The sequence below is a fragment of the Pristiophorus japonicus genome, chromosome 3 (assembly GCF_044704955.1).
Source record: "Pristiophorus japonicus isolate sPriJap1 chromosome 3, sPriJap1.hap1, whole genome shotgun sequence".
Lineage (NCBI taxonomy): Eukaryota > Metazoa > Chordata > Chondrichthyes > Pristiophoridae > Pristiophorus > Pristiophorus japonicus.
In genome coordinates, this window is record NC_091979.1 from 243,410,161 (window position 1) to 243,434,471 (window position 24,311).

The window sequence follows — 24,311 nt, forward strand, 5'->3', positions numbered from 1 at the left end:
AATCAAGTGCCCCCCGATCTGGGGGACACTACAAACATTTCCCAAGGCCCTTTTTTTTTTGTTTTTTTGGGGGGGTTTTTTGTATTTTTGTAGGTTTTTTTTGGGCTCTAAAACCATAATTTACAAGTGCCCCCTATAAAAGGGGAGGGGGACACAAAAACCGGCATTTAAAACAAATTAAACTTTAAAACATATAAAATCAAATTAAAATTTGGTTGCCGGGGGTGACAATGCACTCCAGTCCCTCCGGCGCCCACCTCTCACGGAAGGCCGCGAGCGTACCGGTGGACACCGCGTGCTCCATCTCTAAGGACAACCTGGCCCGGATGTAGGTGCGGAAGAGAGGCTGGCAGTCGGGCTGAACGACCCCCTCGACCGCCCGCTGCCTGGATCGGCTGATGGCACCCTTGGCCGTGCCCAGGAGCAGTCCTACGAGGAGGCCCTCGGACCTACCCGCTCCCCTCCGCACAGGGTGCCCAAAGATCAGGAGTGTGGGACTGAAGTGCAACCAGAAATTGAGGAGCAGCCCCTTTAAATAGTTGAACAGGGGCTGCAACCTCGTGCATTCAATAAAAACATGGAACACGAACTCTTCCAGACCGCAGAAATTGCAGACGGCCCGGGAGCCCGTGAACTGACTTAAAAATTTGTTGCACGGGACTGCTCCGTGTACCACCCTCCAGGCCAAGTCCCCAATAAATAGAGGGAGGACTCCCACATAGAATGCACTCCATCGGGGACCCCTGCCTCCTCCGGACGGCAAGATGGTGCGCCATTGCAAGGTCTCTACAAACCTGTGAGCATACTCACAGGTGCAGACGTTGCAGCTGTACAGCAGTTTGGGACGTCCTGAGGCCATATGAATACAAGTCATTCTTTCTTTATTCAATTATAATCCTACAAGTGCCACATGTAAAAATATAACATCTCACCACGCAGTGCGGAAAGAGCCAGCTCCTCTGCATGCTTGCACCTCTGTTGGCCGATCGCCAATGCTGGGAAGCTGTCTGGGTGACAGACCCACACTGATCCCCGCACCCCCAAACTGATTCTCCCCCCCCCGCCGCCCCACCACACCTGCATTCTCGCACTGGAACCACAAAAAGTTGCATACCTGCAGCTGTCGACCACAACCTTTGCTTTATCAAGGCTTGCATTCGATACCCCCACCGTGCGTGGGTCTGTGATGTTGAAAAAGTGCTTTAGCCTTCCAGTGAATGTGCTCTGATCCCAACGCATGGCGTCAATGTTAAATTTAGCGAGGTCCACTGTGCTTCCGGCCATTTTGCCGCTTTCAAAATCTGGAAGAGAAAATGTGTTTGTTTTTTCAAAAAAATGCCTTTTATTTTAATAACCACTCACGACATCAGTTAAGCATGGCACTGGTCCCATCAGGTCAATATTAGAAAGAAGGTTGATCTATCCCGATCTATCAGGACGTTCCAAAGCACGTTACAGCCAATAAACTACTTTTTGAAGTGTAGTCACTGTTATAGTGTAGGACATGCGGCAGCCAATTGCACACAGCGATGACAAACAATTGAAGGTTGCGATGGGGAATGACAGGTTGCTGCTGGGTGAATGAGCTAAAGATTTGCATTTATATAGCGCCTTGCACGACCACCGGACGTCTCAAAGCGCTTTACAACCAATGAAGTACTTTTGAAGTGTGGTTACCATTGTAATATAGGACACACAGCAGCCTGTTGTGCACAGCCAGCTCCCACAAACATCAATATGATAATGATCAGATAATTTTTTTTTTAAAGTGATGTTCTTTGAGGGATAAATATTGGGACAGGACACCGGGGATAACTCCCTTGCTCTTCTTTGAAAGAGTGTCATGGGATCTTTTACGTCCACCCGAGAGAGCAGATGCGATTTAACATCTCATCGAGAGACAGCACCTCCGACAGTGCAGCACTCCCTCAGCACTGCACTGGGAGTGTCAGCCTGGATTTATGTGCTCAAGTCTCTGGAGTGGGATTTTAACCAACAACCTTCTGGCTCAAGAGGTGAGAGTGCGGCCCACCGAGCTACAGCTGGGACAATAGCACACTTCTCCCAGGCCTTTGTGGGTTGATGACCTTGTATTTTGCTCCACTTCCCCAGGGAAGCATAAGAACATAAGAAATAGGAACAGGAGTAGGCCATACGGCCCCTCGAGCCTGCTCCGCCATTCAATAAGATCATGGCTGATCTAATCATGGAATCAGCTCCACTTCCCCGCCCACTCCACAAAACCCTTTATCCCCTTATCGTTCAAGAAACTGTCTATTGCTGTCTTAAATTTATTCAATGTCCCAGCTTCCACAGCTCTCTGAGGCAGCGAATTCCAACTCTCTGAGAGAAGAAATTTCTCCTCATCTCTGTTTTAAATGGGCAGCTCCTTATTCTAAGATCATGCCCTCTAATTCTAGTCTCCCCCATCAGTGCAAACATCTTCTCTGCATCCATCCTGTCAAGCCCTCTCATAACCTTATATGTTTCAATAAGATCACCTCTCATTCTTCTGAATTCCAATGAATAGAGGCCCAACCTACTCACCCTTTCCTCATAAGTCAACCCCCTCATCCCCAGTGAACCTTCTCTGAACTGCCTCCAAAGCAAGTATATCCTTTCGTAAATATGGAAACAAAAACTACACGCAGTATTCCAGGTGTGGCCTCACCAATACCTTGTTTAGCTGTAGCACGACTTCCCTGCTTTTATACTCCATCCCCTTCGCAATAAAGGCCAAGGTACCATTGGCCTTCCTGATCACTTGCTGTACCTGCATACTATCCTTTTGTGTTTCATGCACAAGTACCCCCAGGTCCCGCTGTACTGCAGCACTTTGCAATCTTTCTCTATTTAAATAATAACTTGCTCTTTGATTTTTTCTCCCAAAGTGCATGACCTCACACTTTCCAACATTATACTCCATCTGCCAAATTTTTGCCCACTCACTTAGCCTGTCTTTGTCCTTTTGCAGATTTTGTATGTCCTCCTCACATATTGCTTTTCCTCCTATCTTTGTATCGCCGGCAAACTTGGCTACATTATACTCAGTCCCTTCTCCCAAGTCGTTAATATAGATTGTAAATAGTTGGGGCCCCAGCTCTGATCCCTGTGGCACCTCACTAGTTACTGGTTGCCAACCAGAGAATGAACCATTTATCCCGACTCTCTGTTTTCTGTTAGCCAATCCTCTATCCATGCTAATATATTACCCCCAACCCCAAACAGTGGCCTTTAAACTACATCTCCCAGTGCAGCTCCACCAGTGATCAGAAATTCACCACGTGGATAAGCATAGCCATGGCTCAAAAACATGGACCATGTTCAGTACACCTCAAGTCACTGGAGAAATACCACCAACAATGTCTCCGCAAAATCCTACAAATCCCCTGGGAGGACAGACGCACCAACATTAGCCTCCTCGACCAGGCCAACATCCCCAGCATTGAAGCACTGACCATACTTGATCAGCTCCGCTGGGCAGGCCACATAGTTCGCATGCCAGACACGAGACTCCCAAAGCAAGCGCTCTACTCGGAACTCCTTCACGGCAAACGAGCCAAAGGTGGCCAGCGGAAACGTTACAAGGACACCTCAAAGCCTCCCTGATAAAGTACAACATCCCCACTGACACCTGGGAGTCCCAGGCCAAAGACCGCCCTAAGTGGAGGAAGTGCATCCAGGAGGGCGCTGAGCACCTCGAGTCTCGGCGCAGAGAGCATGCAGAAATCAAGCGCAGGTAGGGAAGGAGCATGCAGCAAACCAGTTCCACCCACCCCTTCCCGCAATGACTATCTGTTCCACATGTGACAGAGACTGTGGTTCTCATATTGGACTATACAGCCACCTAAGAACTCATGTTGAGTGGAAGCAAGTCTTCCTCGATTCCGAGGGACTGCCTATGATGATGATGATGGACCGACAAAAGACTCCCAAAGCAAGCGCTCTACTCGGAACTCCTACGCGGCAAGCGAGCTCCAGGTGGGCAGAGGAAAGGTTTCAAGAACACCCTCAAAGCCTCCTTGATAAAGTGCAACATCCCCACTAACACCTGGGAATCCCTGGCCCAAACCGCCCAAAGTGGAGGAAGAGCATCCGGGAGGGCGCTGAGCATCTCGAGCCTCGTCGCCGAGAGCATGCAGAAATCAAGCGCAGGCAGCGGAAGGAGCGTGCGGCAAACCAGACTCCCCACCCACCTTTTCCTTCAACCACTGTCTGCCCCACCTGTGACAGAGACTGTAATTCCTGTATTGGACTGTACAGTCACCCGAGAACTCACTTTTAGAGTGGAAGCAAGTCTTCCTCGATTTCGAGGGACTACCTATGACGGACCTGCACTCCATAGATTTGTACATCAGTACAACAAAACAAGTAATAAAAAGCAAACTCAAACATTGGGGGAAGCAGGCAGGGAAGAGGAGTTGAGGCCAAGATCAGATCAGCCATGATCTTATTGAATGGCGAAGCAGGCTTGAGGGGCCAAATGGCCGACTCCTGCTCCTATTTCTTGTGTTCGGTCCATTGATACATCAACGTTGCTGAGACCCAACAGCAGGTCTAGTCATCAGATGGAGTGCCTTTGAGGGAAGAGTCATCAACCCCTGCCCCATCAGTTTCCATTTATTTCTCCAATAGACCTTCAATAATTATGTTGACTGAGAAAAGAAATTCTGCCTTTATATTTAGTCTTTTTTGTGGTTATATTTTTCCGCTTTGCAACACGAGGAAGGTTAGTACTGTGCCATGAATCATCATCATCATAATCATAGGCAGTCCCTTGAAATGAGGATGACTTGCTTGCATGCCAAAAAAGGATGAGTTCACAGATGTTTCAATGAAGGGCTTAATAGTCCAGGTCCTGAACTACATCTTGAAGGGTGGAAGATGCCTGTGCATGGATTTTTTTTAACATGTGGTGGCCATTGCACACCAGCCACCACACGGGCTTGACATAGCTAGGTCTTGGTCCAGTGGCTAGGGTTAGTCAAGACGACTGGAGACCTGCTCTGCTGCACGGACCTAGTGCGCACACATATCACAGTGTGGGCTGGTCCGTACTGCCCCTGGGCCCATAGTCCTGAACTCACGCCGCTCCTGGGCCCCGATCACATCCCTCCAAAGTCTCTCGCCACTCCTGCTGTATGATGATCCAGACACCTAATGTCAACATCTATCACTCCCAGTTATAGCTAAGTTTAGAAGCAGAGGAAAGCTCCCGCGATTGAGTCCCGATAATGCCCCAGGGAAGCATCTCAGCTTCTCCCAGCCCTGGCTCCACCAATATGTTCCCCTTTCTCACACACTAACAATCCTGTGATAAGAACACAAGAAATAGGAGCAGGAGTAGGCCATACAATCTAGAAGCAACCAGAGGAACAAAATTGTAAACCTAGTGGGAAAATGTTCTCCAACACGTAGCGACCAGAGGTTATTTCGCTTCTCCTTCCTCCTTTCCCTTCAACTGAGGGCAGACAGACTGTCGGGTCTCACCGTGAATGACAGATTTTTGAATGATAAGGGAGTCAAGGGTTATGGGGAGCAGGCAGGGAAGTGGAGATGAGGCCAAGATCAGATCAGCCATGATCTTATTGAATGGCGGAGCCGGCTCGAGGGGCCAAATGGCCGACTCCTGCTCCTATTTCTTATGTTCTTATGAATAACCTCTTAGCGTGCCCCAATGAGGTGATATTTTATAACGTGGCCTTGGAACCACTCGCTACCTGCTTCTCTTGTACCTCAACACACGATTGCGGGGTCAGATCAGATGCTGCTCCCTTTCCTTCTCTTGCTGACCAGTGAGCAAAGCAAAGAAATGCTGTTGGCAAACATATCTGCCCAAACTGCAAATTAAAATTAAAAATACTGATTTAATAGAATGGTCAAATTTATTGTTCCCGCCGCACTCCCCACCCCAACCCACACCCTCCCAGAGTTTTTCCAGAATACGGTGTATTTTCTCTGATCAGAAATGCCGAGTGTGGCACTTTTGAAATCGCCTGGCCATAGAGGGCCCTGCAGGTGTGGTCACTCACACCAGGGAACGCTACTAAGGGCAGCCTTTGGGCAGGGTTATAGTCTTGATCGAAAGTTTAGTCACACTGTTCTAATGTGAGTGTCATCTGTGCCACCTCACATTTATCTGCAAGGATATGCTGCATCCCCAGATTATAATCGCTCCACCATTGACGGCTGTGCCTTCAGCTGCCTAGGCCCCGAGCTCTGAAATTCCCTCCCTAAACCTCTCCGCCTCTCTACTTCTCTTTCCTCCTTTAAGTCACTCCTTAAAACCTACCTCTTTGACCAAGCTTTTGGTCGCCTGTCCTAATATCGCCTTATGCGGCTCGGTGTCAAATTCTGTGATGATCGCTCTTTTGAGGCGCCATGGAACATTTTACTAAGTTATAGGTGCTATATAAATACTAGCTGTTGTTGCAAGTAAGTCCCCATTCTCTGATTATCCTCCCCCACCACCCACTCCGAGTGCACCATATCTTCTCTACCTCGTACTATTTCAGGCAACTTGACCAAAGGCCAGCAATAGCCCACAGTGTGATGCATCAATGCACGTAAATCGAAGCTGAAACTCCCAGTGCAGTGCTGAGGGAGTGCTGCGCTGTTGGAGGTGCCGTCTTTCGGATGAGATGTTAAACCGAGGCCCGTCTGCTCTCTCAAGTGGACGTAAACTATCCCATGGCACTATTTCAAAGACGAGCAGGGGAGTTAATTCCAGTGTCCTGGCTCGTAATAAGCCACCCACTACGGATCACAGGCTTAACTTCCACTGCTTTAACTGTGGGGATAAATCATACTCAGCAAAGAGTCCTAACTGTCCTGCAATATTTATCCCTCAATCAACATAACAAAAACAGATTATCTGGTCATTACCACATTGCTGTTTGTGGGAGCTTGCTGTGCGCATATCGGCTGCCGCGTCTCTTACATTACAACAGTGACTGCACTCCAAAAGTACTTAATTGGCTGAAAAGCGCTTTGAGATGGCCGGTGGTCGTGAAAGGCGCTGTATAAATGCAAGTCTTTTTTTTCTTTCACTACATCACTGGATCACCACTTAGACAAGGTAGCACGAGTGGCTGATGGTGCCTGTGAGGAGCCATATCCTGGCACAAGTCACCGACATCAGGGCAGGAGAAGGTGGCTGAGGACATGGGGGCGGAGGGAGGTGGCAGAAAAAATGCTGACCATATAGGAACAGGAGGTGGTCATTCAGCTCCTCGAGCCTGTTCCATTATTCTGCGAGATCACGGCTGATCTGTCTCTTAACTCCCTCCACCTGCCTTGGCTCCGTATTCTTTTATACCCTTGACTACCAAAAATCTAACTATCTCCAGATTTAAAATTATTAATTGTGCTCGCATCTGCTGCTTTTTGTGGGAGAGCATTCCGCACTTTTGCCAGCCTTTGTGTGAAGAAGTGTTTCCTAACTTCTCTCCCGATTATAGCTGATCTGATCATGGACTCAGCTCCACTTCCCTGCCCGCTCCCCATAACCCTTTATTCCTTTATCGTTCAAAAATCTATCTCTGCCTTAAATATATTCAATGACCCAACCTCCACAGCTCTCTGGGGCAGAGAATTTCATAGATTTACAGAAGAAATTCCTCATCTCAGTTTTATCTAAGACTAAGGGCTCAATTTTCCTCAGTGATTTGAGCCGTTTTTTTGAAGCAGGCTGCTTTTTTTGGCCTAAGTTAAAAATCCACAGTTTCCCCAATCATTTTGCACCAGCGTAACTCAGTTAGTTACGTTTTTTTCGGTAAGGTTCTTTTTCAGCCAAAGAACACGGAACCTGCCACCCGCGCCAATTCTGCCCATTTAGGCAAGTTTGGCCAGCTGAGAGTTACTCCAATTCTGCTTAGGCCAGCATATGCAGCCTCTGCAAAAAACCTTCCGGAGAGTTAAAGAATTCGGCGCAAGTAAGAAAATCGGCACAGATAAGAGCAGCAGCAGGAAAGGTAAGAGAGAGGAGGAGAGAGATGGGAGGTGGAAATGGGGTTGGGGGGGGGCGGGGGGGGTAAGCCTTTTAGGTGAAGTTAGGTGTGGGGACTGGGAGGGAGGAGGCCATTTGGCCTGGGATAGGGGCGGGGGAGCGGACCAGGAGAACACTCGGGGCCAGGGTTGGGCAAGGTAGTGGACCGACAAGCCCTTTGGCCTGGGCTAGGGGCGCACTGTGTCCCTGGTTAATGTGGCAAACCGATCTATTTGCCGCAGATCAAGGCTCCACCCCTCGAGGAGTCTGGACACGCTGCGCAGCGCCAAATTCGAATTATACATCGGGGAAAGTTTGGCAAAATATTTCTGCCGCATTTCTGGCCTAGAAAACCCAGCGTAACTCTGGCAATACGCCAGAAAACGGGCTTGGGAAAATTGAGCCCTAGCTTTAGTTTCCCCTACGGGTGGAAATATCCTCTCTGCATCCACCTTGTCGATCCCCCTCATTGTCTTATGTTTCAATAAGATCACCTCTCATTCTTCTGAACTCCAATGTTTATAGACTCAACCTATTCTCATAAGTCAATCCCCTCATCTCCGGAATCAACCTAGTGAACCTTCTCTGAACAGCCTCCAATGCAAGTAGATCCTTCTTTAAATTGTAACGGTTATGTACCCATGTCCTCGACTCCCACCACCAAACTTTCTTCTCTATCTATCCTATCAATTCCTTTCAAAATCCGAAAAACCTCAATCAGGTCACCCCTTAACCTTCTATATTCCTGGGACCGCGAGGCATGGGTGGATTGGTAAACAGACTGCCAATGGTCGTTTGCACAATGCTGTTCTTGGCCAAGAAATTGATAAATTCGCACAAACTTAATTCTGAGAAATATCATCAGTTCCATGAAATATTATATGGACACTTGAAGCATAACAGATGGTTGATATAGAGTTCCAAAGACAGTAATTCAATCGAGCAGTTCTGATTGTCCCATAAATAGTTTATGAACATTACTAGAGATTGAAATGTATCGTCTGAGATTGAGACATTGCCAACTGTTTATTACTCTTTGTAGTTTTAAAAAAAATGTTTTACTTTTTAAAATGGTTATTCATGTGGCAAGTACATTGGGTGCTGTGTGAGCAATAGATTAAAGGCAATCGAGCTTAAAAACAAGTGGCCTTGTTTATCTTGAATGTTCATCTGCGGATGAAAATAAACATTTATATTCTGAACTTCCTTTTTGGTTATGTGGGTTTGTTCCAGAAACACAGGTGTCAGCTATGGCTTAGTTGGTAGCAACTCCTGCCCCTGCGAGAGAAGGCTGTGGGTTGAAGTCCCACTCCAGAGACTTGAGCACATAATCCAGGCTGACACTTCGCTGCAGTACTGAGAGCCTTTCTGGTGAGATGTTAAACTGAGGCCCCGTCTGCTCTCTCAGATGGACGTGAAAGATTCCACAGCGCTATTTGAAGAAGAGCAGGTGGCGTGGCCAATATTTATCCCTCAACCAACACTAATTTTAAAAAAAAGAGATTATCTGGTCACTATCACATTGCTGCAAATTGGCTGCCGTGTTGCCTACGTTACAACAGTGACTACACTTCAAAAGTACTTTGGGACATCCTGAGGTCATGAAATGTGCTTATATATATAAAGTGTTTCTTTCGAACAAGACAGACACTGACCTATTCAGGAGACACCACCACCCCCAAAGCTGAACCCCACAGATGAAGAACGAATACAAAAATTAACAAGGTTCAAACAAGACAAGAATTCTTTTTTAAACCTGGAGCTGACTCCCTGCAAAAGTAATTAATACCAGATGGTTGGTATAGAGTTCCAAAGACAGTAAAACTCACTTGTTTTGATAAAAAAAACACTGGCTGAATAGCTCAATAGGTTTGAACATCGGAAGGATAAACAGAGATGATTAAAAAGACTTGCATTTATATAGCGCCTTTCACAACCTCCGGATGTCTCAAAGCACTTTACAGTCAATTCTGTACTTTTGAAGTGAAGTCACTGTTGTAATGAAGGAAACGCGGCAGCCAATTTGCGCACAGCAAGCTCCCACAAATAGCAATGTGATAATGACCAGATAATCTTTTTTTTTAAAGTTTTGCTGATTGAGGGATAACTATTGGCCAGGACACCGGGGATAACTCCCCTGCTCTTCTTCGAAATAAGCCATAGGATCTTTTACGCCCATCCGAGAGAGCAGACAGGGCCTCGGTTTAATGTCTCATCCGAAAGACGGCACCTCTGACAGTGCAGCACTCCCTCAGCACCGCACTAGGAGTGTCGGCCTAGCTTTTTTTTTAAACCCACAGCCTTCTGACTCAGTGCCGAGAGTGCTACCCACTGAGCCACAGCTGGCACTATTAAATAATAATGGAATAAATACTGGGTGGAAAGCTATGGTGTCTATGTTACTGGGAGTACAGGACGTGCTATCTGCGATATGCAGCAAGTCATGTTGGATTGATATCTTTGGTATCTGGGATACTGGTGTTTGAATGTTTAAACCATTCTCCTCAAATTCCTCTCTGCAATTTTGAGCAGAGGCATCAATGTGTTCAAATAGCAGAGAGGAGTCTTAGATAAATGCCTTTAACAGAGATTTATCTTCTTGGAAGTTTTACCTCGATATTCATCTCCCCACAGAGATGAAACTCATTGAATTCAGTCCAATACAGTGTAAAGCGTGCGTGGTTTGTTGGAAGGAATGGCCTTGGCTCATATCAATACGCCTGCTGAACAGTATCACAAGCAACACGTTCAAATGTAAATATACCTGAAGGACACATGCAGCTAATAGAACATTTTACCCCAAACTTAAAATCAATGTTAGCAGTCGTATGGTTAATCATTATACTTTGAAGAATCATTAACGCCATGTGTGAACATGCACTTTATTCAGTTTTTAAACTTACAAACATCAGCATATTTTTCTGCATGAGGTGAACACATTACTGAAAGCAATCAGAGTACAGATAGTACCGGACTCCTTTAAACTGGGGAATCCAGCCATTTTTCTCCATCTCTTCTAAGCTGATTGTTACTCACTGACAAAGGTTTCGCTCCCTGTTAGAGTAGGGATCTCTTCTATCTAAACATTGTCATTTTAAGTATGTGTTCCGGAGATGAAAAGCAACAGGGCAGGCAAAAATGAGAGCAAGTTTAAAAAAAAAATTACATCTCTGCTTTTCTTGGCAGGTTGATTAAGAACACACACCAAATTGGTGTACACTTCAGGAGGAAGGGAGGGGCGAGAAAAGATAGAAAACAAGCAATGTGAGATCAAAATATACGATGGATTCATCAAATATATATCTGAATGTAAGCTCTTGAAAATTCAATTAAGGATCAGTATTGTGTATAGGGGAGGGAGATCATAGGCAGTACCTCGAAGTGAGGATGACCTGCTTCCACGGCAAAAAGGGATGAGTTCACAGGTGTTTCAATGAAGGACCTAATATTTCAGATCTTGAACTACATATTGAAGGGTGGAAGATGCCTGTGTTTGGATTTTTTAACGTTTGGTGGCCGTTGCACACCAGCCCACCACACGGGCTTGACAGAGCTAGGTCTTGGTCCAGTGGCAAGGATTAACCAAGACTAACTGGAGACCAGCTCTGCTGCACAGACCGAGCGCGCACACATATCTCAGTGTGGGCTGGCCCGTGCTGTCCCTGGGCCCTCGCCTCTTCTGGGCCCCAGATTCATGTCTCTCTACGGCTCCGGTCACTTCCCTCTACAGACTCTTGCTGCTCCTTCGCCCTGACCTCACTGCTCCTGCTGTACCTACCCGCACTGCAGTTAGGCATCGCCCTCCTGCAGCAGCACACGCTGCTCCCTGCAGTGGTATGCCGCCGCACGCTGCTCCCTCCAATGGCCTCGGCCTGCTGATGGTCGCAATTTCAATGACCATTCCAATGCACTCCTGGCTGGCCACCCACATTCTATCCTACATAAACTTGAGGTCATCCAAAACTCGGCTACCCCGTGTCCTAACTCGCACCAAGTCTTGCTCATGCTCGCTGACCTACATTGGCTCCTGGTTAAGCAATGCCTCTTGGTTAAGCAACGCCTCGATTTCAAAATTCTCATCCTTGTTTTCAAATTCCTCCATGGCCTTGCCCCTCCCTACCTCTGCAATCTCCCCCAGCCCCACAACCCGCACCCCCCCGAGATCTCTGCGCTCCTCTAATTCTGCCCTCTTTTGCAACCCTGATTATAATCGCTGACCCATTGGTGGCCGTGCTTTCTGTTGCCTAGGCCCCAAGTTCTGCAATTCCTTGCCTAAACCTCACTGCCTTCTCTCTCCTCCTTTAAGACACTCCTTAAAACCTACTCCTTTGACCAAGTCTTTGGTCACCTATCCTAATTTTCCTTATATGGTTCGGTGTCAAATTTTGTGTCTTATCCAGTGAAGCGCCTTTGGACGTTTTATTACGTCAAAGGCGCCATATAAATACAAGTTATTGGTTGTTGTTGAAGGGAAGGATTCCTGTGTTTGCTATTTGTAGCAGTCATAAACCTGCATTTTAACATATGCGTTTTACGATTTCACCACAAATACCTAAAAGGAAATCTCTCCGTGTTGCTAGTGAAATGAAGTGGTAGACACCAACAAACTGGCTGCTTCATACCGTGCAAGGATTGCTAGGAGATATTCGGAGGCAATTTTCCTCTTCAGCCCCATTTTATATTCCATATTCTCTCCTACATTTTTCCAAACACAGATGGCATCTCGCACTGTGACCCTTGCCTTAACTTCTCAGTAAAAAAGGGGTAGGCAATTGTGAAAAGTATTTGGCTCTTTTATCCTTCATAAACCTTATAGGAAGAAATAAACGTGTGTGACTAAAAATATGCAGCTGCTTTATGTGAATGGCCGTCGAGAGTTGGGAAAATTGGCAAACATTGATTTGGATGCCAAGTATATTCTGTTTTCTCATTTGCAGAATGAATTACCAATTCCAAACAGATTGTATGGACAGAAAAATAACTACCATTGGCACAAAGTCTTCTTTTGTGCACATGAAGATGGGAGCGGAAGGAGCAGCTTGGCGACATACCACTCCAGGGAGCATCATGTGCTGGAGCAGGAGAGCGATGGCAGTGAAGAGGGACGTCACCAAGATCCAGGCGAGTGATTGTAGCGTGGGCAGGTGCAGCAGGAGCAGCAATTGTAGAGGGATGTGATCGGGGCCCAGGAGAGGCGAGTTCGGGGCCAGAAGAGGCAAGGACCCAGGGGCAGCACGGGCCAGCCCACACTGTAATATGTGTGCGCACTAGGTCCATGCAGCAGAGCTGGTCTCCAGTCGTCTTGGATAACCCTTGCCACTGGACCAAGACCTAGCTCTTGCTCACCTGGCCTAGCGCCCTGAGAGAAGTGTGGAGCGCCTCCCTTAGCGCTCCGCTCCACTCTCAGGGCACAATGACAGAATTTGGCCCATCGTCCCTTTTGTCTCTCTAATCTCTCCAGTCTTCCAACCGATCACACACTTTCCCTTTTGTTCTTTCTTCCCCTCCCCCTTTCAGTGCTCATTAAGAATCTGTTCTCTTCGGACACTCTCCAGTTCTGACGAAGGGTCATGGACCCGAAACGTGAACTCTGCTTCCTCTCCACAGATGCTGCCTGACCCGCTAAGATTTCCAGCATTTTCGGTTTTTATTCCAGATTCATGCTTCCACAGTATTTTGCTTTTGTACCTTTATAAAAAGCTTGGTACGGTTTACAATAAAAATGATCCTCTCTGCCAGAGGTGCCACTTATTACGATCATGTGACATTCTTGTTGGTCCCTACTGTAAAGTATGCAGCTGTGAGTATGCTCACAGGCTGGTAGAGCTGTTGAGTTGGGAGTGGCTTAGCCAGTCACGTGATGGGCACAAGACTCAATAAAACCCCAGCCTGTTGGGTTCGGGGGATCCACGATGAGGCAGGTGGTTGTGAGCCTGGTGGATGAACTGGTAATGTGCAGTGTGATTGTTAAACCTTTGCTAATACTGCCACAATTAGAGAGTGTGAACCCAGGACCCTGTGAGAGGAGGAGGAAGAAAAGCTGCCTTCTAGGTACATCTACAGGGAGACTGTGAATGTCTGAGAAGAGGAGGAGGCCTGCTGCCTGGAGAGGAGGGAGGAGGGAGAGCTGCCAATACTCCTGCTACTGCTGCAGAGTTTGAGAGAGGGGGAAGGAACAGCTGCCATTCAACTACTCACCAGCTGTGCGGAAGGAGGGAGAGCCATTGTCAACATCAATAGGTGGGTGTATTTTGATGCACTCCCCAAAAAAGACTTTGCTTAATCAGTGGGGAGAGCAACGAAGATTAATAAGAACACCGGGGGGGGGGGGGGAGTTGTGTGCAAGTGTGTGGGGTTCTTGTGAACGAGGCCGCACACCCCACTGGAAGCACCCCTCCCCCATTGCCTGGCCCAGTTTGGCTGGAGCTACCTGGGTGCAGTATCTTTCCCAATTAACTGTTTAATATTGTTTGGAGGACTGTGCCTGGGTGGTCCCAGCCATCCCGGGTGAAGACATCTTCTCCCCCGGCCAGAAGATTAGAGACTTTGTTTGTGATCCGGGGAGTGCACCCCCCTAACGCTGTGAGGGGTGCCTTATACCACAGCTTCCCTGCCCCCGCCCGCCCCCCTTCCTCTCTGTCTCTCCCCTCTCTCTCAGAGAGCCTCTTTTAAAATATATTCTTTAAAAAAAAGAGGCAACTACTGAACAGAGGGAAAAGGGCTCCTCCCCAATTGTCAAAAGTTGGGGAGCGGTGTGCCTTGTTAAGAGTTCCCTCTGCTCATCAACGAGGCCAATCAAGACCATTCAGGCCTGTGACTTTGGGATGAGTGTAGCCCTTTTAAAGGGACTCCGATATGGAGCGTCTATCTTCGCCAGTGGTGGGGCCAGCACAAACTTATCCATACGTGGAAGCAAAGGTCACTGCGGCTCCTGCTGCCCCGCCACCTTTCAGACTCATTACTAAAAAGAACGGTGTCAAGAGCTCCACTCATCCCAACACGACCATCGAGGAGCGCGTGAGGGCAATGGCTGGGATAGTCGGCCCCTCGGCCATTGTCGCCGCCTCCAAAATGTACGGGAAGGCTGTGTTCTTCCTGGGGTCGGAGCGGGCGGTGTCCCTGGCCCTCAGTAAGGGGCTCACGGTGGGCGGGACCTTCCTGCCGGTGGATCCTCTCGAGGCCACCGTGCAGAGAGTCGTCATCTAGAATGTTCCGCCCTTTGTTCCCGGGGAGCTTCTCCTCCCCCACCTACGTCAACTGGGAGAGGCGAGGTTAGGGATAACGCCGATACCGCTCGGCTTCAGGGAGGCCAGCCTCCGTTATGTGTTCTCCTTCCAGCGCCAGCTTTTCGTTCAGCTGGCCCAGAAGGAGGTAACAGAGGGTACATTCACTGTGGTTCACTAGGGAACTGCCTACTGCATCTTCTGGACGTCGGACAGAGTGCGGTGCCACACCTGTAGGGAGGTGGGGCACGTTCACAAGAACTGCACCGCCTCCAAGTCCACTAAAACAGTCAAAGCGGCCAAGGCTGGTGCCACCGCCAAGGTCCCTCCGTGGAGGAGTTAGTGGCCAGCGCGAGTCCCGCATCCCCCATTAGCGCTCCCAACGCGCACCGAAGGCGGGGGGAATCTGTCCCTTGGGAGGGCGAGACATCCAAGGTTGCCCAGCCTGAGCCTCCCGGGGATGGGGAACAAGAACTGCCACTTGTGGGGGACGCGGGGCGACGAAAAGAAAATGTCGCCGCCGGGTCGAGCGTCCCGGGGACTGAGGTGGGCGGGGCCAATGAGGCCGAGTCCAAGCTCGCCCGGCCAATTATTGACATCCCCCGGGATCTGGAGTCCATCACCAGTGAGGTGGTGGATCTCCTCATGCCTGCTGCCGAGTCCCCCCATATTCCTTCCAAGGAACTCTGGGACTTTTTGGCCCAATGCCAAGGTCGCTCCAATAGAGCCCATCTGGCCCTGGACAAATGGTCCGAGCCGGCGCTGCTCATCAGGTCCGTCCGCACCGCCATCAAAACCATGGCCGCGGGCAGGACCCTATCAAAATCAGAAACCCTTGAGCTGCGCTGGCTCAGAACATTCCTCGCTGGGCTGCTGAGGGAGTGGAGGTCATCAAACTACTCTGCCCCCCCACTCCCCCATAGTTTAAGATAGAGGTTGCACTAAGCTCTTGTCATGAAGATAACCATAGCCAGCCTCAGCATCAACGGCAGCAGAGAGGCATGCCATAGATTTTAACAATTTTTCGCTCCTACGGAGGGGAAATATACGGTGTGCTTCCTGCAAGAAACCTACACTATTTCGGGAGAGAAAACCACATAGCTCCTGGAATGGCAAGGAGAGGTCCGCATGAGCAACCTCATCGCCACTTCTTGTGAGGTGGCCATCTTGCTGGCCCCGCATTTTCAGCCGGAGATCTTGGGGGTCGAGGAGCCCGTGCCAGGCCGGTTGTTGCCTGGGGGACGTGCTGCTCCATTTAGTGAACGTGTACGCCCCTCAGCCCGGCCCGCAGCAAACGCGCTTCTTCGAAGAAGTGTCCGCTCTTCTTGGCTCCGTAGACGTCGGCGACTGCATTGTCCTTGGGGGGGATTTTAACTGCACCCTCGAGGCGAAGGACCGCTCCGGTACCCCGCAGAACATGATGGCGATCGAGAAGTTGAAGGACCTGGTCGGGTCCTTCGACTTGGTGGACATCTGGCAAAATCTCCATCCTGACTCCAGCGCCTTTACTTGGGTGAGGCCTGGAAGAGGATGGTCCAGAATCGACCGCCTTTACGTGTCTCGGGCGTACGTCTCCTGCGTTCCGGCGGCCTCCATGTGGCCGGTGCTGTGTTCGGACCACCACCTGGTGTGGGCGGAGCTCGCTTCGCTCCGCGCGAGGACGGGTCCGCGTACTGGCATTTTAACAACCTGCTGCTGGAGGACGTGCGGTTCCAGGACTCGTTCCGTCGTTTCTGGGCCGACTGGAGAAGGAAGCAGAGGTGCTTCCCCTCCTTGAGGCTATGGTGCGACGTGGGCAAGGCTCACGTCCGCGTCTTCTGTCAAGAGTATGCGAGGGGGTCGACCAAGAGGCAGGCGGCCAGGGTCGGGCACCTAGAAAAAGAGGTGCTCGATCTGGAATCGCGTCTGGGTCAAGTCGTTGAGGATCTAGCCCTGCGGACGGTGTACGAAGCGAAGAAGGCCCAGATGGACCTGCAACTTGTCGGGTTCTGAGGCGCGTTCGTGAGGTCGCGGATCCGGTTCCTTCAGGACCTGGACCGCGGCTTCCCCTTCTACCCGCTTGAAAAAAGACAGGGGTTCCCTAAGCAGCTCTTGACGCTGCTGGCCGACGACGGATCCGTGGTCTCGGATCCGGGTGGCATCAGTAACAGGGCCCGAGAATATTACCGGGCTCTGTTCTCTCCGAAGCCGTCCAGCGAGGAAGCGCGTAGAGTTTTGTGGGAGGATCTGCTGAAGGTCGGCCCGGAGGGCGCCGAAAATCTGGACACTCCGCTAAGCCTGGCGGAGCTGACCGGCGCCCTCGACCGGCTCTCGAGTGGAAAGTCCCGGGGGCTGGACGGGCTGACCGTGGAGTTCCACAGGGCATTCTGGGACATCCTGGGGGGAGGCTACGTGCGGGTCCTGGAGGAAAATCTGTCGACTGGGGAGATGCCCCTCTCTTGGCGCAGGGCAGTCATCGTCCTGCTGCCTAAGAAGGGCGATCTCCGCCTACTTAAGAACTGCGCCTGGTCTCCCTCCTCAGCACGGGATTACAAAATTTTTGCCAGGGTGATGTCTGCTCGCCTTGGCGCCGTGCTGGACCACATGATCCACTCCGACCAAGGCTACACGGTCCCGGGCCGGACAATCCACGATAACATCCATCTGGTCCGGGACCTGATCCATCATTCCCAGGAGGCTGGTCTGTCGATCGCCTTCCTTTTCTTAGACCAGGAGAAGGCATTCGACAGGGTGGATCACAAGCATCTGTTCGGAACACTGCACACTTTCGGGTTCGGGAGGCATTTCGTCGCCGGGATCCGATCTTTCTATGCCGCCACGGAGTGTCTGATAAAGGTTAACGGGTCCTTGATGGCGCCCCTTCGCTTTGAGAGAGGGGTGTGCCAGGGATGCCCCATGTCCGGCCAGTTATATGCCATCTGCGTGGAGCCTTTCCTGCGCCTCCTACAGATGAGGTTGACTGGACTGGCTCTGCAAGGGCCGGGCGTGGAGGTCGTCCTCTCGGCTTACGCCGATGACGTGCTCCTCGTAGTCGAGGATCCCGTTGACCTGCGGAGGATGCGTAAGTGCCAGGAGATTTACTCTGCTGCATCCTCCGCCAGGATCAACTGGGAGAAATTTTCTGGTCTCCTGGTGGGCCAGTGGCCTCCCTGCCACAGGAACTCGGGCCTTTTGCCTGGAGCACGACCCATCTCTTCTAACTGGGAGTCTACCTTAGCCCCAACGAGGAAGCCTGGCCGGCGAACTGGCAAGAGCTGGAGGCCAAGGTCGCCGCTCGCCTCGGGCGCTGGACAAGACTGCTCCGAGTGCTGTCCTACAGGGGTCGAGCACTAGTCATAAACCAGCTGGTGGCCGCTATGCTGTGGTAACGGCTGGTCACTTTGATCCCTCCCCCTGCGTTTGTCGCCAAGATGCAGAAGAAGCTGGTGGATTTCTTCTGGAACAACAGGAAGCACTGTGTCTCTGCCGCGGTCTTGAGTCTCCCGCTTTGGGAGGGCGGTCAGTCGTTGGTGTGCGTCAGCACCCAGCTAGCGACTTTCCGTTTTCAGACCCTGCAGAGATACCTCAATGTCGAGCCCCCTCCAAGGTGGCATCCGCCAGCAGTACAGCCTCAATAATGACATGCAGCTCCTGTTTGAGCCTGGGGGGCGTCAGGACTGCCATGTAGGGGTCGCCTGCCTTTACCAGGAACTCATCAGGGTCTGGAAAAGAGTCGCCACCAAGCGCAACTCTCCTCATCGGCGCCAAGCCCCAAAACCTCCCTCGGGAGCTGGCGCCTCACAACTTGAGCCTCCTCGGGGAAATCCCCTCCGTGCCTTTCAGTTCTGCGTGGAGGGGTTTCCTGTACGGGCTGCTCCTGCACACTCTCCACTTTGCCATCCTCGGCTGCCATCCGCACACGCCATGGCGTACCATCTTGCCGTCCGGAGGCTGCAGTGGTCCCCAATGGAGTGCACTCTACGTGGGAGTCCTCCCTCTATTTATCGGGGACTTGGCCTGGAGGGTGGTGCACGGAGCAGTCCCGTGCAATAAGTTTTTAAGTCTGTTCACGGGCTCCCAGGCCGCCTACAATTTCAGCGGTCTGGAAGAGTCCATGTTCCATGTTTATAATCGAATGTGCGAGGTTGCGGCCCCTGTTCCATTATTTGAAGGGGCTGCTCCTCAAATTCTGGTTGCACTTCAGTCCCACACTCCTGATCTTTGGGCACCCTGTGCGGAGAGGAGCAGGCAGGTCGGAAGGCCTCATCGTAGGACTGCTCCTGGGCACGGCCAAGGTGGCCATCAGCCAATCCAGGCAGCGGGCGGTTGAGGGGGTCGTTCAGCCCGACTGCCTGCCTCTCTTCCGCGGTTACATCCGAGCCAGGGTGTCCCAGGAGATGGAGCACACTGTGTCCACCAGTACGGTCACGGCCTTCTGCGAGAGGTGGGCGCCGGAGGGACTGGAGTGCATCATCACCCCCGGCAACCAGATCATTTAAGTTTAAAGTTTAATTTGCCGGTTTTAGTGTCCCCCCCCCCACTTTTTAGCCAGGGGGGGCACTTGTATAATTCCTGTTTTTAGTGCCCTAAACCCCCACCCCCCCCCCAAAAAAAAGTATTTGAGTGTGACCCCCCTTGCAGGGGGCATTTGTTTAACGTGCAGAACTAAAATAGTTGAACTGGTAATGAGTAATGTGATTGTTAAACCTTTTGCTAATAAACCAACTAGCTCTTAATAACAACATGTTGCTATGAATTCTTAACCCATGAAGCAAATACATTACAAAACCCGCCATGTCACCCATTCGGCTGCCTGCTATCAAGCCTCCACAATGAGCGACCAGTGGTCAGTTGGTGTAGTTAATTGAATATGTTGGCTGCTCTGCACCTGCATCCAGAACATCGTGAGCCGCCCCAAGCTGTGTGAGAACACCACCGCAGGCGGAGGTGCGGCGAATGAGGGTACGGGGCCCAGAAGAGCCGAGGGCCCGGGGGCAGCACGGGCCTGCTCACACTGTGATGTGTGTGCAGTAGGTCCGTGCAGCAGAGCAGGTCTCCAGTCAGACTGGTTCAACCTTTGCCATTGGATAATGGTCTAACTCTGTCGAGCCTGTGTGGTGGCTGATGTGCAACGGTCACCATACGTTTAAAAAAAAATAATCCACACACAGGCATCTTTCACCCCTTCAATTGGAGTTCGGGACTGGAACATCGGGTCCTTCATTGAAACATCTGTGAACTCTTGTGGAAATTAAGTCATCCTCGTTTGAGGGACCGCCTATGTATGTGTAATGCATCCAGAAATATGAAAAGGTCCTAAAAGGGCTTCCCCCGACAGTTCAGGTTCCCCCGATAGCCTGTGCGCTGACCAACTTTTCGGAGGCTTAAAAAACAAACTCAGAATATTGCAGGCTCTGGCCAATGGCAGGGTAAATGCACTACGCGAGGTGGAAATGAGATGCGCAACCCAGGAAGATCCCTGCATCTACCCGATTCCCTGGGCTATGAATACATTGCTAGCTATTTTTTCTGTTCTATATCTTTCCATGTCACCTAATAGACGACCCCTCCCTTGCAGTCGACTAAGATTACGTCTTCAATTTGCCCTCTACTTTTCCATCGTTCATTGTAACAACAACTTGCATTTGTACAGCACCTTGAATGTCATAAAATGTGCTAAAGACGCTTCACAGGAACGTTAACAAACAAGATTTGACACAGAGCCACACAAGGAGATATTAGAACAGATGACCAAAAGCTTGGTCAAAGAGGTAGGCTTTAATAAGAAGAAATAGGAGCAGGAGTAAGGCACACGGCCCCTCGAACCTGCTCCGCCATTCAATAAGATCATGGCTGATCATCAACCTCAACCTCGCTTTCCCGTCCGATCTCCATATCCCTTGATTCCCCCTAGACTCCAAAAATCTATCTATCTCAGCCCTGAATATACCCAGTGACTCAGCATCCACAGCCCTCTGGGGCAGAGAATTCCAAAGATTCACAACCCTCTGAGTAAAGAAATTTCTCCTCATCTCTGTCTTAAATGGCCTTCCCCTTATCCTGAGACTATGCTCCCTAGTTCCAGACACTCCAGCCAGGGGAAACAACCTCTCAGCATCTACCCTGTCAATCCCCTTCAGAATCTTGTATGTTTCAATGAGATCATCTCTCATTCTTCTAAACTCCAGAGTACAGGCCCATTCTACACAATCTCTCATCATAAGACAGCTCTCTCAAGCCAGGAATCAATCTCGTGAACCTTGAGCATCTTAAAAGAAGAAGGAGAGGCAGAGAGGTTTAGGCAGGTAATTCCAGAGCTTAGGGCCTTGACAGCTGAAGGCATGGCCCCAAATGGTGGGGCCATGTAAATCAGGGATGCTTAAGAGGTCAGACAAGCAATGTCATAACAAAGATTGAGATCTTCCCAAATTGCATGAGAAAACCCCTTTTACTACCCTATATTAGTGGAATGGAGGATCTTTGTGTTGCCCTGTAATTCTGATTGAGCTTTAGCTCCGCCTCTTGTAGTTAAAACGCTTGCTTTTGGACGAAGGATTTATGACACCATCTCTGAAGAACCTTATGCAGGGCAGCTTTAAAAGAGCTACTGCACCTCAGGTGGTATCTCTTCCTCGATTTCGAGCGACTGCCTATGATGAAGACTTGCTTCCACTCTATAAAAGTGAGTTTTTGGGTGACTGAACACAGGAATTACAGTCTCTGTCACAGGTGGGACAGTCGTTGAAGGAAAGGGTGGGTGGGACTGGTTTGCCGCACGCTCCTTCCGCTGTCTGCGCTTGTTTTCTGCATACTCACGGCGATGAGACTCGAGGTGCTTAGCGCCCTCCCGGATGCACTTTCTCCACTTAGGGCGGTCTTTGGCCAGGGACTTCCAGGTGTCAGTGGGGATGTTGCATTTTATCAAAGAGACTTTGAGGGTGTCCTTGAAACGTTTCCTCTGCTCACCTTAGGCTCACTTGCTGTGTAGGAGCTCCAAGTAGAGCGCTTGCTTTGGGAGTCTTGTGTCAGGTATGCGAACGATGATGATGATGATATCTCTTTTTCAATTGTTGTAAATGTTATGTATTTAACCCTTTGTAACTTGCATTACACCTGACCACCAGAGGGCCTACCTGTTGGAGTCCCAAGGAATCCCAGCATCCCTTGGGAGCACAATATATAAGCAGGCCACCCACAAGGTACCTGCACTATGGAACCTTAATACAGGAGCTAAGGTCAATTTTGCTAATTACACACACTGTACTAAGTCCAACCACTTATTATGAATATAACAGTAGTGGACAACAAATAGTGCATTTACATTACAGTAATACTGTCTGCCTCCACCTCAACTCAACTGAAACACTCATCCAACTCTCTGGAGTTCAGAAGAATGAGAGGTGATCTCATTAAAACATACAAGATTCTGAGGGCGATTGACAGGGTAGATGCCGAGAGATTGTTTCCTCCGGCTGGGGAGTCTAGAACTAGAGTGTCAGTCTCAGGATAATGAGTCGTCCTTTTAAGACTGAGATGAGGAGGAATTTCTTCAGAGGATTGTGAGTCTTTGGAATTCTCTGCCCCCGAGGGCTGTGGATGCTCAGTCGTTAGGTCTTTGGCCAGGGACTCAAGTGGAGGAAGAGCATCCGGGAAGGTGCAGCGTATTATGTTCAGAATAACTCCACAAGACTGTGTTGTAAGCTTAAACCATTGTGACCTTGGTCTCTAATGTAACTCCAAAAAGTGAGGAAGCAGCCTGGTGGATTGCCTTTTATACCTGTGTGCCCAGGTGACTCTTGGGTCTCCCACAGGTGTGCCCCCTGGTGGCAAGTCTTACACATTGGTGAGGTTTGCATACATAATATCACTCTTTCCACCCCCACCACCGCTCCCCCCCCCCCCCAAAGTCTATGTACAAGTTATTTACAGGTTGAGGCGATCTGGCGGTCTGCGTGCCCGGGTCGATCGCCTGAGTTGAAGTCCTGGCATGAGTGAGTTGGTCGGATCATTGCTGCACGGCAGCGCGGCTGGTCTGATCAGATTGTCTGGCATGGTGGGTTCATCCTCGTAGTTGACAGAGAGGTCGATTGGTGGTTGGGTGTGTGTTGGTGGATTGTAGATGGTAAAGTCTTCTTCAAACTGTTCTTGATTCAAAGTCTGATCCAAGTGCTTTCTGCACGTTTGCTCATTCAACAGTTTAACAACAAACACTCGATTTCCCCTCCTTGGCTAAAACAGTGCCAGCAATCCATTTGGGACCATGACCGTAATTGAGAACAAGCAGGATCATTAACCTCAATGTCACGCGATACAGCCGCGCGATCGTGGTATATGCTATGCCTGTGCCGCTGGGTTTCTACATGATCATTGAGATCCGGGTGGACTAAGGAGAGCCTGGTTTTAAATGCTCTCTTCATTAACAATTCTGCAGGGGAGCCCCGGTGAGCGAGTGGGGGCCGTCCGGTAGCTGAGCAGCACCCGAGATAACCGGGTCTGCAAGGAGCCGTCCATTACGCGTTTCAAGCTCTACTTGATGATTTGGACTGCCCGTTCCGCTTCCGCATTGGATGCTGGTTTAAATGGGGCAGACCTTATTATGTCCTTACTATACAGTACAAATGCACACGAGGCCCATACTTGAGAGAAGGTCACTCTGTGACCAGCAACCTTTATTAGCCAGCGCTGATGTGAAGGTGGTGGGTGGAGCTTCCCCTTTTATACCTGAATGTCCAGGTTAGGAGTGTCTCCCACAAGTTCACCACCTAGTGGTCAGTGTTCTCACTGTGTACAACTTAGGTCAGTTTATACATGGGGGTTAAAATGACAGTTGAATACATGACATCACCTCCCCCCCCAAAGTCTTATTGGGATCACCAGTTAAGTCTCTCTGGTGGTTTACGCTCCCTTGTAGAGCGCCTGAGTTGGGGCTCTGGTTGTTGGGCACTGGCCTGAGTGTCTGCTGTTTGCCGTGCCTCAGGCCTGTCCGGACTACCCACAGTGACTGGGCTCTCCTCCACTTGGTTCCGGTGTTCGGTAACCTGTGGTGGAGTGAACTCTACATCGTGTTCTTCCTGTGCTGCTTCTATGGAGTTGCTGAACCTCCTTTTTGTTTGATCCACGTG

The 24,311-nt window shown here is 50.0% G+C and overlaps 1 protein-coding gene across 1 annotated transcript in view; it reads right to left on the reverse strand.

Moving 5' to 3' along the window:
* Positions 1-24,311, reverse strand: part of sfxn2 (sideroflexin 2) — a 164,120-nt gene that overhangs the window by 118,298 nt on the left and 21,511 nt on the right. Inside the window, exons 2-3 of the mRNA XM_070876481.1 lie at positions 5,721-5,840; positions 1,115-1,301 (exon numbers count right to left, since the gene is read on the reverse strand). Of these exons, the coding sequence (XP_070732582.1) occupies positions 1,115-1,284 (170 nt within the window). The 5' untranslated portion in view covers positions 1,285-1,301; positions 5,721-5,840. The remainder of the gene's footprint in view (positions 1-1,114; positions 1,302-5,720; positions 5,841-24,311) is intronic.